Consider the following 17,633-nt stretch of genomic DNA (forward strand, 5'->3'; position numbering starts at 1 on the left):
TCTGTCTGACTGTAGCTCAGTGTTATGATGTGCTGTCTGACTGTAGCTCAGTGTAATGATGTTGTACTGTCTGACTGTTGCTCAGTGTAATGATGTTGTACTGTCTGACTGTAGCTCAGTGTAATGATGGTATTCTGTCTGACTGTAGCTCAGTGTAATGATGGTATTCTGTCTGACTGTAGCTCAGTGTTATGTTGTACTGTCTGACTGTAGCTCAGTGTTATGTTGTACTGTCTGACTGTTGCTCAGTGTTATGTTGTACTGTCTGACTGTTGCTCAGTGTTATGTTGTACTGTCTGACTGTAGCTCAGTGTTATGATAGTGTTCTTTCTTACTGTAGCTCCATGGTCAGTGTTTTTACAGCCGGATCTGATGCGAGTCTTGCCCTGGTCGTGCTGCCCCCCCTCATTTCACGCTCCACGCACGGAGCCCCGCGCTGTGGCGGATCTGATGCAGTGTGTGTTTCTCTGTCTTGTTCACGTACGGAGCGCTGACCACCCCCACCGTAAGAAGCCAGCACGCCTCTCCTCCTCTCCTCTCTCTCCTCTCTCCTCTCTCCTCCTCTCCCCTCTCCCCCTCTCTCCTCTCCTCCTCTCTCTCCTCTCTCCTCTCTCCTCCTCTCCCCTCTCCTCCTCTCCCCCTCTCCTCCTCTCTCCTCTCTCCTCTCCCCCTCTCCCCTCTCCTCCTCCTCTCCTCTCTCCTCTCTCCTCCTCTCTCCTCTCCTCCTCCTCTCCCCCTCTCCCCTCTCCTCCTCCTCTCCTCTCTCCTCTCTCCTCCTCTCTCCTCTCCTCCTCCTCTCCCCCTCTCCCCTCTCCTCCTCTCTCCTCTCCTCTCTCTCCCCTCTCCTCCTCTCTCTCCTCTCTCTCTCCTCCTCCTCTCTCCCCTCTCCTCCTCCTCTCCCCTCTCCTCTCCTCCTCCTCTCCCCTCTCCTCCTCCTCTCCTCCTCCTCTCTCCTCTCCTCTCCTCTCTCCTCTCTCCTCTCCTCCTCTCTCTCTCCTCCTCTCTCCCCTCTCCTCCTCTCTCCTCTCCTCCTCCTCTCCTCTCTCCTCTCCTCCTCCTCTCCTCCTCCTCTCTCCTCTCCTCCTCCTCTCCCCTCTCCTCCTCTCTCTCCTCTCTCCTCCTCTCCCCCTCTCTCCTCTCCCCTCTCTCCCCTCTCCTCCTCCTCTCCTCCTCCTCTCCCCCTCTCCCCTCTCCTCCTCTCTCCTCTCTCCTCTCCCTCTCTCTCCTCTCTCCTCTCTCCTCCTCTCCCCCTCTCTCCTCTCCCCTCTCTCCCCTCTCCTCCTCCTCTCCTCCTCCTCTCCCCCTCTCCCCTCTCCTCCTCTCCCCTCTCCTCCTCCTCTCCTCCTCCTCTCTCCCCTCTCCCCCCCCTCTCTCCTCTCCCCCTCTCTCCTCTCCTCCTCCTCTCCCCTCTCCTCCTCGCAGCTCAGAGCAGAGCAGGGACGTGCGGGGAATGAGAGCCTGAGCCTCTTTCCGCTCCTCTCCTGAATGAAACCGGAGCATGAGTGGCTGCTGACGCCGGATCGAGCTTTGCATCGTTGACGCGCGGCTGGAGCAGGAGCGAGCGGAGGGGACGGGGACAGGAGCGGCTCAGTCGTGGCTGTGGGATGAGAAGGACTACCTCTTTTTACTTTGGACAGAGCCGAGCCGTTAGGGGAGCATTCAGCATCAGCTGTTCGACACTGGTCTCTCATTGCTGGGGCTGAGTGAGTCACATGACTGATCCGGAGCTCTAGAGAAAGGCACAGCGTTTGGGCTCACACCGCCATACTGTATTTTGAGCCATTTCACATTTTTATTGCAACATTTTACTCCCGCTCGGTGAGTACCCTTCCCCTGGCTTTTTGTTGGCGTTTTTGTCTTTTTCATTGCCCCTTTTTGTTTTTCCTCCTGTGGCTGGTGTTGAATTGAGCAGTGAGGTGCTGGTGTGGAGCGTTTTTCACATCCAGGCTTCAAGTTTTTAGCATGCAGTGATTCTGGTGCTCAGAGCCGGGGACAGAGAGGTGGTCTTGACTTGTTTGCAGTTTGTTTGGAGGTCGGAGCCCAGCAGCTTTCGTCAGTGTTGAGATTTTTCAAACATTTATTGTTGGTTTTGAAACCTTTTTGTTTTTGCTTTTCTGTCCACTTTTGCTGTTGCTATGCTTTGGTTTGCATTTTGCAGTGTGGTTTGTTGCCTTGGAGTTTTGTGATTTTGCTGTGTCGGTGGACTCTGACCGATCCAGCCCTTTACTTTGCTCCTCTTTTCTCCTTTTTCAGGACGTTTGAACCTGACTCTTTTCTTGCAGATGAGCTCACAGGTTTGTGCTTTTTGTGTTTCTCTCTTTTTTTGATTCCGTTATACTTTTGCTGGCAGTGTGGAGTATTTTTGGATGTGATCGTTTTTTGTTTTTGACTAGATGATGCTGGGTGGACGAGGGGAGTTTTGATTCTTGGGGAGTTCAATGCGTTTTTCTTTTCTGTTCCTCCGAGGATGAGCAGCCCTGTCCCCTCAGCAGGTATTTATCAAACACGAGCTCTGTGCTGATAATAAAGATGCGGTGACAGAAACATGCACCTGTGGCTGACCTGTTATTTCGCTGAGCTGCTCACATTGCTGCTGTAGGCTCTCTCTATCAATGATATCTGAAGGTTACCTGATCCCATCGATCCGTCCGACACACAGTGAGCAGACAGGGTCCAGATCTGACGGAGGAGGGTCGGGACTCACGTCTCTCCATCCGTGTTTTCTTTGCCTTTAAGTTCAACAATCGCCTGGCCTCACTGCTGAGGAGCAATGTGAGCAGCTGCGGTCAGGTGGAGGAAGGATGGACTGACTGTTGGGATCCAGAGAAGGATCCAGAGAAGGATTCAGACTGAAGGATCCAGACTGAAGGATCCAGACTCAAGGATCCAGACTGAGAGGGGCAGAGAGAGAGAGAGAGAGAGAGAGAGAGAAAGAGAGAGAAAGAGGCAGAGAGAGAGGCAGAGAGAGAGAGGCAGAGAGAGAGAGGCAGAGAGAGAGAGAGGGGCAGAGAGAGAGAGACACAGAGAGAGAGAGAGGGATAGAGAGAGAGGCAGAGAGAGAGGCAGAGAGAGAGAGAGGCACAGAGACAGAGAGAGAGACAGAGAGAGGCAGAGAGAGGCAGAGAGAGAGGCAGAGAGAGAGGCAGAGAGAGAGAGAGGCACAGAGAGAGGCAGAGAGACAGAGAGAGAGAGGGATTGAGAGAGAGGCAGAGAGAGAGGCAGAGAGAGAGAGAGAGAGAGAGAGACAGAGAGAGAGAGAGAGAGAGGGGCAGAGAGAGAGGCAGAGAGAGAGAGAGAGAGAGACAGAGAGAGGCAGAGAGACAGAGAGAGAGACAGAGAGACAGAGAGAGAGAGAGAGGTAGAGAGAGAGAGAGAGGTAGAGAGAGCTCCCAGAGCTGCTCCGATCCCCTCAGTTTGGTGACAGCACGCTGCTCTAAGTGCCCTCCTTATTTCTGCACAAACTCAGATCGGCTTGGCAGGCCTGCCCTCAGAAATGCTCCTGGATTTGAAGCATCTGATTGTGAGGACATGAATAGAGCCACTGACAGGCCTGAGAGAGGACTTAGAGCGAATTAATCCAGCGAGAGGCAGCTTTAACTTCAGATTATCACTGCTGGAGCTGGAGCTGGAAACATGCCTGAGTCATGTGGCTGAGCAGAGAGCCTGCTCAGTTCCTACATGTGAAGTTTTAATGTGTGTCTCTGTCCCTGAGTTCAGTCTGACAGGAAGGAGCTGCTCTCAGGTCTACAGAGATATTCTGCCGTCTTCCAAACTTCACTTCAGATATTTCTCTGTAACTTTTCTTTGTTTTGATCCTTCTTCAGGGAGTGCAGCACATACATCAGCAACTTCCTCCATTCTGACCCATATGTATTCACTTTACAGAGCGCAGCGTCCGTCAGTGAAACGTTATAGGCCTATAAAACACGCCGAGCGCATCATTAAGTCTGGGATTAGACCGCTAAGTCCCAGTGTCATTAAACAAGCTGATAACGCAGCTCAGAATCTGCAGTTTAATGTGTTGTAATGGAATATTGATAAATACTGCACTCAGAGGCAAACTGGACGTTTTCAGAGCAATTAAGACGCTTGATTCTTCACTGCATCGAAAAGCTGTAATCACTCATTGATTCCCTGTTTAGTCCACGCAGACTGAAAGCAGACTGAGAGCAGACACAGAGCAGACTGAGAGCAGACACAGAGCAGACACAGAGCAGACACAGAGCAGACACAGAGCAGACACAGAGCAGACTGAGAGCAGACACAGAGCAGACACAGAGCAGACACAGAGCTGACTGAGAGCAGACTGAGAGCAGACACAGAGCAGACTGAGAGCAGACACAGAGCTGACACAGAGCAGACACAGAGTAGACACAGAGCAGACACAGAGCAGACTGAGAGCAGACACAGAGCAGACACAGAGCAGACACAGAGCAGACACAAAGCAGACACAGAGCAGACTGAGAGCAGACACAGAGCTGACACAGAGCAGACACAGAGTAGACACAGAGCAGACACAGAGCAGACTGAGAGCAGACTGAGAGCAGACTGAGAGCAGACACAGAGCAGACACAGAGCAGACACAGAGCAGACACAGAGCAGACTGAGAGCAGACACAGAGCAGACACAGAGCAGACACAGAGCAGACACAGAGCAGACTGAGAGCAGACACAGACACAGAGCAGACACAGAGCAGACACAGAGCAGACACAGAGCAGACTGAGAGCAGACACAGAGCAGACACAGAGCAGACACAGAGCAGACACAGAGCAGACTGAGAGCAGACACAGAGCAGACTGAGAGCAGACACAGAGCAGACACAGAGCAGACACAGAGCTGACTGAGAGCAGACACAGAGCAGACACAGAGCAGACACAGAGCAGACACAGAGCAGACACAGAGCGGACTGAGAGCAGACATAGAGCAGACTGAGAGCAGACACAGAGCAGACACAGAGCAGACTGAGAGCAGACACAGAGCAGACACAGAGCAGACACAGAGCAGACTGAGAGCAGACACAGAGCAGGCACAGAGCGGACTGAGAGCAGACATAGAGCAGACTGAGAGCAGACACAGAGCAGACACAGAGCAGACTGAGAGCAGACACAGAGCAGACTGAGAGCAGACACAGAGCAGACACAGAGCAGACACAGAGCAGACTGAGAGCAGACACAGAGCAGGCACAGAGCAGACTGAGAGCAGACACAGAGCAGACACAGAGCAGACACAGAGCAGACACAGAGCAGACACAGAGCAGACTGAGAGCAGACACAGAGCAGGCACAGAGCAGACTGAGAGCAGACACAGAGCAGACACAGAGCAGACACAGAGCAGACTGAGAGCAGACACAGAGCAGACTGAGAGCAGACACAGAGCAGACACAGAGCAGACACAGAGCAGACACAGAGCAGACTGAGAGCAGACACAGAGCAGACACAGAGCAGACACAGAGCAGACACAGAGCAGACACAGAGCAGACACAGAGCGGACACAGAGCAGACACAGAGCCGGAGGGAGATCTGAGAGGGTTAACCTATATGTGTGTGTGTGTGTGTGTGTGTGTGTGTGTGTGTGTGTGTGTGTGTGTGTGTGTGTGGTGTGTGTGTGTGTGTGTGTGTGTGTGTGTGTGTGTGTGTGTGTGTGTGTGTGTGTGTGAAACGATGACTCTATGTGTTAAACTCATTCAGCACCATGGACAGCTCACACATGACCTGACGAGGCTCAGAGAGCTCTCTCCTGATTGGCTCAGTTATCCACCTATCATTCCAGGCTTTTAGATCCAGCCTCTAACTACAGCTTCTCCTCTTTAAGGCCAGACCCTGTGTGTGGACCCGTCCCCGCACAGAGGAACATGCCCTTAGTTCAGTCCAGCTTCACCACACTCTGGTTTCTGTGGTTTCTGTGGTCTCTGTGGTTTCTGTGGTCTCTGTGGTTTCTGTGGTTTCTGTGGTTTCTGTGGTTTCTGTGGTGTCTGTGGTCTCTGTGGTTTCTGTGGTTTCTGTGGTTTCTGGGGTCTCTGTGGTTTCTGTGGTTTCTGTGGTTTCTGTGGTTTCTGTGGTTACTGTGGTTTCTGTGGCAGTGAATAACACGTTAGTTTTACTCCAAATTAACAGATCCTGATTGATCCGAGCGTCTGAGATCCAAACCTCCATCCAGCGCCCTGACACCAACACGTCTGGGGCCCCCTCGCTGAAAGGTGTTTCTGAAAGGTGTTTCTGAAAGGTGTTTCTGTGGCTGCCAGCTGCTGGACATGCCTCCTGCAGAGCTCTATGATAGCTTTATCACCTCCTGCCGCGCTGTGTCTCCCCTCCAGGCAGGCTCCCCGTTATCAGGGCCGAGCCAGACCTGCACAGGAGACTGAGGAGGAAATATGATCGCTCCTGAATGGATACACCTCAGCGAGCATGAATAAAAACATCAGGCCGGAGCAGCGTGTACACACTAAGGAGGTGATTAACCATCCCGTGTGTTTGCCAGCTTGTTGCTCTGAGTGTGGGGAGCTTCAGCTCAGGTTTCAGCTGTTGGAGCAGCTCCAGGACAAACAGGATCCAGACCACAGAGGGTTCGTCTTTGACGGGGGCTCAGAGATTCACAGACCGTGGGGGGGCTCAGGGTGCAGACTCAGCAAAACGTGCAGTTTCACGTTAGAAGTGGCGAGCACGTCATTCCTCCTCCTCCAGCGAAGAGGCTCTCCCTCCTCTGGGAGACAAACACTTTACCTTTGACTCATCCCTGTGAAAAGCTGCTTCAGTGCTCTGCTGTCTCCTCCTGAGCTGTTGGTGTGGTCAGTGAGGGGATCTCAGACTTCATGTTCTGGGTGATTCAGGCGGTTTCTGCAGAGCGGGGTCAGACTGGAGGACTCCCAGCGTCTGTTACTGGAGCAGTTTGAGATAAAGAGCATCGCTTCAACCGCTTCAACCGCTTCAACCGCTTCAACGGCTTCAACCGCTTCAACCGCTCAACCACTTCAACCGCTTCAACCACTTCAACCGCTTCAACCGCTTCAACCGCTTCAACCGCTTCAACCGCTTCAACCGCTTCAACCGCTTCAACCGCTTCAACAGCTCAACCGCTTCAACTGCTTCAACCGCTCCAACCGCTCCAACCGCTCAACTGCTAAAACCGCTTCAACCGCTTCAACCGCCCAGAGAGCCACGGGCCCAGACAGGACACTTCCTCTTTACACACAGTTCACTTTCCTTACAGTTTGGTTCATTAACACCAGCTCCACGCTCAGAGGCTGCAGAGAAATCAGTCATAACAATAAAAACTACAGTAAATGTTTTTCACTGCACTTTAACAGACAGGAAGAGAAAACTTCAGGGAAAGATTCAAAACTGACTCAAACAACAAAGTCAAACAAGATTAAAAAACAAGACTAACAAACAAGAATCCACAAACTTTTTCCAACTTTTAGACCCACACAAAGAGTTCCCACCTGATCAGTCTGCTGAGGTCAGTCTGTGGAGGTCAGTCTGCTGAGGTCAGTCTGCTGAGGTTAGTCTGCTGAGGTTAGTCTGCTGAGGTCAGTCTGCAGAGGTCAGTCTGCTGAGGTCAGTCTGCAGAGGTCAGTCTGCTGAGGTCAGACTGCTGAGGTCAGTCTGTGGAGGTCAGTCTGCAGAGGTCAGTCTGCAGAGGTCAGTCTGTGGAGGTCAGTCTGCTGAGGTCAGTCTGCTGAGGTCAGTCTGCTGAGGTTAGTCTGCTGAGGTTAGTCTGCAGAGGTCAGTCTGCTGAGGTCAGTCTGCTGAGGTCAGACTGCTGAGGTCAGTCTGCTGAGGTCAGTCTGCTGAGGTCAGTCTGCAGACTGACCTCTGCAGAGGTCAGTCTGCTGAGGTCAGTCCTGCTGAGGTCAGACTGCTGAGGTCAGTCTGCAGAGGTCAGTCTGCTGAGGTCAGTCTGCTGAGGTCAGTCTGCTGAGGTCAGTCTGCAGAGGTCAGACTGCTGAGGTCAGTCTGCTGAGGTCAGTCTGCTGAGGTCAGTCTGCAGACTGACCTCTGCAGAGGTCAGTCTGCTGAGGTCAGTCTGCTGAGGTCAGACTGCTGAGGTCAGTCTGCTGAGGTCAGTCTGCTGAGGTCAGTCTGCAGACTGACCTCTGCAGAGGTCAGTCTGCTGAGGTCAGGTCTGCTGAGGTCAGACTGCTGAGGTCAGTCTGCTGAGGTCAGACTGCTGAGGTCAGTCTGCAGAGGTCAGTCTGCTGAGGTCAGTCTGCTGAGGTCAGTCTGCTGAGGTCAGACTGCTGAGGTCAGACTGCTGAGGTCAGTCTGCTGAGGTCAGTCTGAGGGATCTCTGTGGACCAGACCCAGCAGGGGGCCCTGGAAAGGTGCCTGAACTGAATCTGTTCTGCACTTTTATTTTGAAGGCAGCTTTATTTTGAAGGACATGTGCCTGCAGCTCTGAAGGAAGTGATGAGATAGGAACAGAGTCTGAACAGGAAGTCACAACAGCCCTGACAGGACGTGACATCATCATCCTCAGACTGTGGTCCGTCATCAGGACAGATATCAGCAGTGTCTGATCGTTACCGTCGTCTGATTGGCTGAATCAGACCGGGCTGTGGTTTCCTGATTTGTCTCGTTGATTGTTGAGGTGGGACACCTGATCAGCTGATCACCTGGTCACATGAGCACCCTGAAAGCTGGTCAGCCGATGACAGGTGTGGGTCAGAGTGTGGCCTTCATGAAGTGTCTGTGTCTCAGTGTGCAGCGAGCTTAAAGACGTCCGGCTGAAGAACAAACAGCAGCTTCTTCATTTAGCACGGGGTGCAGGAGCAAACACTGCAACAGTTAAAACCACAGCTGTTCCCTCGGCGCTCCTGCTGGCCTCAGCTGTGTCCCACCTGCTCAGGTGCTGTGTCTCCTCAGAGCTACACCTGTGGCTGCGTGACTGATGGATTATCCACAGTCTGGATGTTCTGACACTCCTCGTGAGCGTGACGGGACGGCTGAGCGTCTCCTGGAGCGCTCTGACCTCAGCTCTGTTCAGGAAAGCAACCTCCAAAACCCGTGGATCCCAAAGTACGACGTGACAAGTCAAAATGTAGAAATTTACACATTCAGAATAACTGACAGAGCTGCAGCTGGTCAGGGAGGGTTTCTGTCAAACAAAGAAAGTCTGGAAACCTCTGGGTGCCTCCATGGGTCTGCTGGAGTGGGTCAGAGCCTCCTGTGGGGTCAGACTCAGTTTGGATGTGGAGAGGAATACATTTCCACCATCACCAACTGTCCCTCGCCGCCGCTGAGCGAAGGTTTGTGGAGAGAAACATTAAAGGTTTGCTCCGTGGACATGTTTCCCCCTCAGGGGTACACAAACTCAATAGCTAGCTCGCCGGCTAGCCGTCTCTCCTTGAGTGCACCTGAGCCCTCCTCGCCGCAGACACGGAAAATTGAGGTCATGATCCCCGTGAGTGTGTGAGCCGGGCTGGCTCTGTGCTCAAATATCTTTCTTTCTCCCTCCGTCTCACATGTACCTCCTTCAGGTATCATTCAGAGGATCCCTACAATCACAGATCCTCTTCCTGTCACTGAGAACGGACCAATCACAGATCCTCCTCCTGTCGCTGAGAACGGACCAATCACAGATCCTCTTCCTGTCACTGAGAACGGACCAATCACAGATCCTCTTCCTGTCACTGAGAACGGACCAATCACAGATCCTCTTCCTGTCACTGAGAACGGACCAATCACAGATCCTCTTCCTGTCACTGAGAACGGACCAATCACAGATGGTCATGTGGGTGTGCACCTCGTTACCCCCTCAGAAAGTCATCAGCAGTAATGTCCTCCAAACTCAAACAGACCCAGACAAACCACACACCTGTGTGAAGGTGAGGTGTGTCAGATTAAACCTATCGGTGGTTTGGATGATCGGATTATTAGATTATTGGATTCTTAGATGTAGATTAGCCTTAAAATCTGAATTTTGCTCCTTTTTGACTTAATTAAAGCTCAGAGACTGAACAGATCTGTGATCAGAGTCCTCCACGTACACAGCATACACTCTGATTTTGTTTTTTTTTTCCCAAAAACAGGAAAAAGTTCAAACTGTTTTCAGGCACCAAAATATTCAGAAACTTGAAGTTTTCGTGCAGATGTGTAGCTCTTTCTCAAACCATGTGTTACTGACAGTAGCTCATGAGGAGCTCAGCCTGCAGGGTGTCTGACAGTGAGGAGGTGTAGCTGTCTCCACCCAGAGCTCACAGTGACTCCTCCACCTGCTGGAGGAGGAGCTTCTTACTGACCGTTACAGACCGTCAGCGCCCGGGTTTATGACCTGCCTGGAAGTGGATCCTCCCCTGAGACACGAAGTGAATCCATCTCCTGAGCTATAGTCCAGATTCTTTCATGGCCGTTAGCTCGCTCATCAGACTGAGATTAGGATTAGGAGGAGCCTGTCCAGAGGAGGAGGAGCCTGTCCAGAGGAGGTGCCTGTCCAGAGGAGGAGGAGCCTGTCCAGAGGAGGTGCCTGTCCAGAGGAGGTGCCTGTCCAGAGGAGGAGCCTGTCCAGAGGAGGTGCCTGTCCAGAGGAGGTGTCTGTCCAGAGGAGGTGCCTATCCAGAGGAGGTGTCTGTCCAGAGGAGGTGCCTGTCCAGAGGAGGTGCCTGTCCAGAGGAGGTGCCTGTCCAGAGGAGGAGCCTGTCCAGAGGAGGTGCCTGTCCAGAGGAGGTGCCTGTCCAGAGGAGGAGCCTGTCCAGAGGAGGTGCCTGTCCAGAGGAGGTGCCTGTCCAGAGGAGGAGCCTGTCCAGAGGAGGTGCCTGTCCAGAGGAGCACTGGGAGCAGACCTCAGTTTAGAGGATGAGCCGTGGGTAGCTGCGCTCAGAGCTGAATCTGTGGGTAAACCTCGGAGTCCCACGGTTTAGTTTCCCTCTCATCCACCCAAAGCAACCTCCTCCTGAAACATTATCAGCTCGTTGACTCCTCGCAGTGAGCCGCAGTCTATCAGCGCGTCTGTTAATAAGGCTTCATTCCTCGTATCGATTTCTGCTCCAGGTTTTGACACCAGAGGAAATCAAGGCGCCGCTCGCTGCGTGTTGGAGCAGAGAGCGACGGCGTGTCAGATCTGACTCCACTTTACATCCACTTTGTTTTAATAAACACAGCTTTCCTGCCTGAGAGGAGAGCTGCTAACACCACTCCCAGCATCCATCACCACGGGCTGGGACACAGAGAGGAGCTCTGCACGGAAAACTTCCTTTAGACCAAACACTGAGAAACCTCCTCTCTGCTCCGCTCAGCACCACACGCCTCGTCTGTTGTTTTAGAGACATGAAGTGAGACACTGACAGCTGGCTTCACTTACACAACACGCTGAGCTACAGCTGCAGAGAGGACGACTCAGGCTAACTGTTAGCTCCTCATTGTAGCTGTTAGCAGCTAGCTGCTCGGACTGTCAGCTCCTGGATCAGACTCTCTGACAGGTCAGCGTGGACAGCCTAGGTCAGGTGTGGATGTACAGACTCACTGAGCTGCAGGACCTCGATCAGGCTCAGACCAGGCTCAGACCAGGCTCAGACCAGGCTTAGACCAGACTGAGTACTGCAGCTGGTTTCTGACTGAACGGGGACACCTTCAGGTCCTCCTCATGTCCCCCTCAGAGACACACCTGTCAGTGACACCTTCAGGAACACAAACCTCGTTAAGTCATCAAGCAGACACATTACGTATGGAAATGACGTTAATTGCAGACACGGGTTTGAAATATTCATCCACATTAGTCTCATCATTGAGGCCGGCGTCTCCTCCCACTGAGCGTAATCACTGAAATAATGAGGTCAGTCCAAGCTGAGGCCGTTTGAAAAGCAATCTGAGGTTTTAATTAATCTGCACCCAGAGCAGGAAATCATACAGATGTGTGCAGCAACAGTTGGAGCTCGTCCAGAAACAAACGCAGCGGGTTAGGGTTAGGCAGACTGACAGAAACATGAGTCAGACTGAAAACCTGGGCTCTTATTGTTTTGGGGTCAGAAAGTGTTTTTGGAGCTGACAGTCTGCACACAGCCTCGTTTTCCTCGTCCTCTGAAATATCTCAGGAACAACGCTCAGAGCTGCAGAGCGTCAGATAAAAGCCGAACACTATTTCACCTTCTGATACAAAACAAACCACTCAACAGGTTCAAAACCAGCCTCAGAGAGATGCAGCAAACAAGGCTGCACTCAGGGCTGACCCCAGAGACCCTCAGAAGGTCAAACCAGAGACCCTCAGAGGGTCAGACCAGAGACCCTCAGAGGGTCAGACCAGAGACCATCAGAGGGTCAAACCAGAGACCATCAGAGTCACATAAACCTGAGACCATCAGAGTCACATAAACCTGAGACCATCAGAGGGTCAAACCAGAGACCATCAGAGTCACATAAACCTGAGACCATCAGAGTCACATAAACCTGAGACCATCAGAGGGTCAAACCAGAGACCATCAGAGGGTCAAACCTGAGACCCTCAGAGGGTCAAACCAAAGACCATCAGAGGGTCAAACCAGAGACCATCAGAGGGTCAAACCAGAGACCATCAGAGGGTCAAACCAAAGACAATCAGAGGGACAAACCAGAGACCATCAGAGGGTCAAACCAGAGACCATCAGAGTCACACAAACCTGAGACCATCAGAGTCACACAAACCTGAGACCATCAGAGTCACATAAACCTGAGACCATCAGAGGGTCAAACCAGAGACCATCAGAGGGTCAGACCAGAGACCATCAGAGTCACACAAACCTGAGACCATCAGAGGGTCAGACCAGAGACCATCAGAGTCACACAAACCTGAGACCATCAGAGGGTCAAACCTGAGACCATCAGAGGGTCAAACCTGAGGCCATCAGAGGGTCAAACCTGAGACCCTCAGAGGGTCAAACCAGAGACCATCAGAGGGTCAAACCAGAGACCATCAGAGGGTCAAACCAGAGACCATCAGAGTCACATAAACCTGAGACCATCAGAGTCACATAAACCTGAGACCATCAGAGGGTCAAACCAGAGACCATCAGAGGGTCAAACCTGAGACCCTCAGAGGGTCAAACCAGAGACCATCAGAGGGTCAAACCAAAGACCATCAGAGGGTCAAACCAGAGACCCTCAGAGGGTCAAACCAGAGATCATCAGAGGGTCAAACCAGAGACCATCAGAGGGTCAAACCAGAGACCATCAGAGTCACACAAACCTGAGACCATCAGAGTCACATAAACCTGAGACCATCAGAGGGTCAAACCAGAGACCATCAGAGGGTCAGACCAGAGACCATCAGAGTCACACAAACCTGAGACCATCAGAGGGTCAAACCAGAGACCATCAGAGGGTCAGACCAGAGACCATCAGAGTCACACAAACCTGAGACCATCAGAGGGTCAGACCAGAGACCATCAGAGTCACATAAACCTGAGACCATCAGAGTCACACAAACCTGAGACCATCAGAGGGTCAAACCTGAGGCCATCAGAGGGTCAAACCTGAGACCGGCAGTAACGTAGCTGTGAGGACATGTTTCACAGGCAGAAGAGACAAGCTCACATTAGACTTTAACCTTCATTCAGCAAACATGAACTCTGAGGCTCCACCAACACCAAAAAGAGAGAAACTCACACATCAGGAGATCGTCAGACGTCCAGACGTCATCACTTCAGGTCCTTCTGGCTTATAATCTCAGCTCAGGACTTTTTCCTCCCTGTGAAAAGAGGATTTTTGTCTGTGAGGAGCAGATAGGAGCAGAAAGAGCCCAAACATCACGCCAGGAAGAGGAACCAGACTCCAGGCTTAAAGAAGGCTTTTGGAAAGGTCTGAGTTCTTATCAGAGGTTTTGTTCTGCTCAGGCCCCGGTTTATTCCCACCTCCTGATCCCCCGGTGAACTTCAGGGAGAGTCAAAAGTACAAAAGGCAAAAAAAGCTTTTTATTTTCATTTCTTTGACTTTTTTTATCCCCTCTTTGTTTGTTCGCTTGTGATCAGACGTTACAGGAAGAAATATGACGCTGATAAAGATCATCATCTGATTTTAATACACGGTACATGTATGATATTAATATGATGTTATGCTAATAACGAACTAAGGGCTGTGTGTGTGCGTGTGTGTGTGTGTGTGTGTGTGTGTCTGTGTGTGTGTGTGTGTGTGTGTGTGTGTGTGTGTGTGTGTGTGTGTGTGTGTGTGTGTGTGTGTATGTGTGTGTGTGTGTGTGTGTGTGTGTGTGTGTGTGTGTGTGTATGTGTGTGTGTGTGGGCGTGTGTGTGTGTGTGTGTGTGTGTGAGCGTGTGTGTGTGTCTGTGTGTGTGTGTGTGTGTCGGGGTGATTGACTGACAGGCGGCTCCTCACTGAGCAGACGCCCCCTGCTGGCAGAAATCTGGTCACACACGCTGTAGTGACACGGACCAATCAGATCCTTTGCTCCTCAGTCACTTCTCGTCTCCACTTCCTGTTTCCTTTGTTCCTTCACCTTTTCGCCCTCATCCCTGCCTCTCCACCTCCTCCACCTCCTCCACCCACAGCTGTCTCTGCTCACCTCCGTCCACAGGCCTCCTGACGCTGCTCCGTCCGTTCATGCAGTGATTCCTCTGTCAGGTCTCTGCCGGCTGATGGTCCAGCTGTCTGTCTCCTCCTCTTTATCTGTTGGCGAGCCTCCTCTCCTCGTGTTCGCTGTGATTCAGGCTCAGAGAGCAGCACGTCCACAGATAAGACCCTCACCTCCTCCCATCATCCAGCCTGAAACAGAGAGGAGAGCTTAAAGGAGGACCTGCAGGTCTCAGTCTGTCTCAGCTCCTGTTCCCGGAGGAGAAACAGGAATCCCTTCATCACTGGAGACAGGCGCGTCCAGAGTGTTTAAGAGCATCAGACAAAATGAATTTATCAGAAACAGCGCGCTGAGCTAACCCGACATATGGAGGAGGAGGAGGAAGAGGAGGAGGAGGAGGAGGAGGAGGAGGAGGCTGTGGGGAGCTGCAGCCATTCATCAGTTTGTGGAGAGCGTCAGGATCCAGGTGTTTCCCTGGAGACATGAAACCAGCTCTGAGGAGGACACGGTCTGACTCCTCAGGGACGACTTCATCTTCTCCTTCTTTTCTCTCTTTACCATCTGTGAATCAACCTCCACCAGCTCCTCTCTGCTCCTCTGTGCTCCTCTCTGCTCTCTCTGCTCCTCCTCTCTGTCTGCTCCTCCTCTCTCCTCAGCGTCTCCAGCCTCCACACTGAACCAACAAACTGTCAAAGCTCAGCGGCTGCTGTGGAGGAGGAGGAGGAGGAGGAGCAGAGACTGTGCAGTAATGGGGAGGAGTGGAGCTAGCTGTGGTTTCTGTGCTAAGCTAATGATGTTAGCTTAGCATTAAAGAAAAAGCGCTCCTTAATTAATTTGTAAAACAGGTTTCAGTATCCAGAGGAGGAGAAACAGGATTTCATGAGACAGGAAGCAGGAAGTGAAATGACAGTGATGTAAATCAAGCAGCAGGGGGCGACTCAGCGCGAGAGGATTTCTCTGAGAGAAACTTCACAACTTTAGTGTCACAGAAATGAGCGGAACAGCCCTTTAACATGCTGAGCTGTGGGGAGTAATAACTGAGAGCTGCTCTAATCCAGAGTCAGAAACCTCAGATTACCATCCCTCACCGTCTGCTGCTGTGGTCGACGCTCCACTCTGATTGGTCAGAAACTAAGTTTCACCAAGGTGAGGTCACAGAGGAGGAAGATCTGAAGTCTAACTCTAACCCACCGACAGAAACACATCAACCATCGTACTTTAGAAACAAACTCTCCTTCAAACACTTCCTGTTTGTTTTTCTGGGCGTGGCCCTCTCTTCATCTCCACGTACAGTGTGTGTGTGTGTGTGTGTGTGTGTGTGTGTGTGTGTGTGTGTGTGTGTGTGTGTGTGTGTGTGTGTGTTAGAGGGTATATTACAGTATATATTACAGTAATCAGTAGAAGCCTCGTCAGGAGCAGATCTCTGCAGGTTTCTGTTCGGATGCAGACTGAGTGTCTGGATTATTTCCTGATGGTTCAGTTTGCTTTAGCGCCCACGGTTGAAATGCAGACAGAAGGAAAAGTTTCTCTGTCCCTGTGATGATCAGTTGTAGTACCCGGAGCAGGTCTGCTAACACGCCTGGTGTAACGCTCAGACTCTGACCCTCCCACCATGGGCTGGCACAGAGCCTCAAACAGACGGATCCGGCAGTCGTTGCATATGCAGCGATGCATATTTACAGTCCTGATCAGAGATGGTATTTCTGCAGAGTCCAAATTTGTATCTCAAGCAGCACTTCATTTCCCAGCGCCGTGGCTCTGCAGCGAGCTGAAAAATGCAGAAGACTTCCAAGCTGTGCTGAATGAGGGCGTCTGATGTGGGAGATAAACACGTTTAGAGGAGCAGAAACACGCCGTGTAAACTCTCCACATACTGCTCTGTGTCCTTGTTGTGCTTTCAGTCTCTCCCTCTGCTTTGGATCTGAGCCGGTGTCACGGTAACGTGTCGGGTTGTTTCATCGTCTGCAGACGGCTCCTGGTCGGTGCCCCACGCCGCAGCGTGCTGCACTCACAGGTATTTTTAGACGGCGTGCTCTGATTGTGTTTGGAGAGACTGAATGAGTGCTCAGACTGAGGAGGAACGTCTGCAGCGTTTGAGGCGTCATCCTGGGAAAGGTCAGCAGGAATTAATGGAGACGGAGGGAACTTAACCTTTGCGGGTTGACTGACGGAGACACAGGAGCGGCGTGATGGCAGCCATTGTGTTCTCTGCTGTCTGATGATAATTACACATCCTGTTGTTTGCAGGCTCCATAAATACTTCATCAGCCCCGTCTGGGTTGAGAGGTTTTTGTTCTCGTAGCAGAAAACGAGTGTAGCTGATATAAACCATGATGACTTCTTCAGGAGTCGACAGGAGGAGGAGGAGGAGGAGCAGGAGGAGCAGGAGGAGGAGGAGGAAGAGGAGGAGCAGGAGTCTGCTCCTTTAGAAACCTCAGAGCGGTGTCTCCACGCTGGGCCTGGAGGGAACGACTTACAAATACTCAGGTTACTGTGATCAAGTCGATTACAAGAGTGTAATTTTACTCATATGAGGTTAATCTACTTCATCCCTTTAAAATCACACGTCTCCACTGAGCGCGCTCAGTGTCTGGATCCATGATCAAACCTTCAGTCTGTGGAGTGGAGCCAATAAAGCTGTCCGACGGTCCGTGGTTAGATGTTCCTGTCTTTGATAGTTGACTGTGTTGAGTAGATCCTGAGGAGAGTACTTTGTACTTTTACTTCAGTAGTACTTAAACAGCAGTACTTGGGGTTGTAGTCCAGTACAAATCTTCGTAGTCTTTCCCCCTCTGGTCAGGGCACACGAAGCCTCGTGAGGTGTTTCCTCCTGGAGCTCGCCGTGAGTCACAGACTCAGTGAGTTCGATCACAGATTCTTCCCGTGTTCAGACTCTGAAACTGTTTTTCAAACATTCAAAGATGACCTGGTTTCCCTTTGGATCTGTTCACAAACACACACACACACACACACACACACACACACACACACACACACACAAACACACACACACACACACACACACACACACACACACACACACACACACACACACACACACACACACACACACACGTGTAATCCAAACCTCCCATTATGATCTCCCATTAGCGGCAAAAAAACAAAGCTCAGCGTCAGGATGA

General features: G+C 51.6%; 1 protein-coding gene across 6 annotated transcripts in view; it reads left to right on the top strand.

Annotated features, from left to right (window-relative positions):
* Positions 1-1,421: 1,421 nt before the first annotated feature.
* Positions 1,422-17,633, top strand: part of ralyl (RALY RNA binding protein like) — a 61,880-nt gene continuing 45,668 nt past the window's right edge. For 2 of the 6 annotated variants that reach the window (XM_074693780.1, XM_074693782.1), the window contains exons 1-2: positions 1,422-1,818; positions 2,254-2,294. In XM_074693780.1, coding sequence (XP_074549881.1) covers positions 2,283-2,294 — 12 coding nt within the window. In that variant the 5' untranslated portion in view covers positions 1,422-1,818; positions 2,254-2,282. Of the gene's footprint in view, positions 1,819-2,253; positions 2,295-2,321; positions 2,493-16,482; positions 16,505-17,633 lie in introns of those variants that run through there. The other 4 variants (XM_074693785.1, XM_074693783.1, XM_074693784.1 and 1 more) reach the window with 4 other exon arrangements.

The sequence above is a fragment of the Halichoeres trimaculatus genome, unplaced genomic scaffold (genome assembly GCF_033239565.1).
Source record: "Halichoeres trimaculatus isolate MK-OKI-2021-1 unplaced genomic scaffold, fHalTri1.1 fHalTri1_scaffold_18, whole genome shotgun sequence".
Taxonomy (NCBI): Eukaryota; Metazoa; Chordata; class Actinopteri; order Labriformes; family Labridae; genus Halichoeres; species Halichoeres trimaculatus.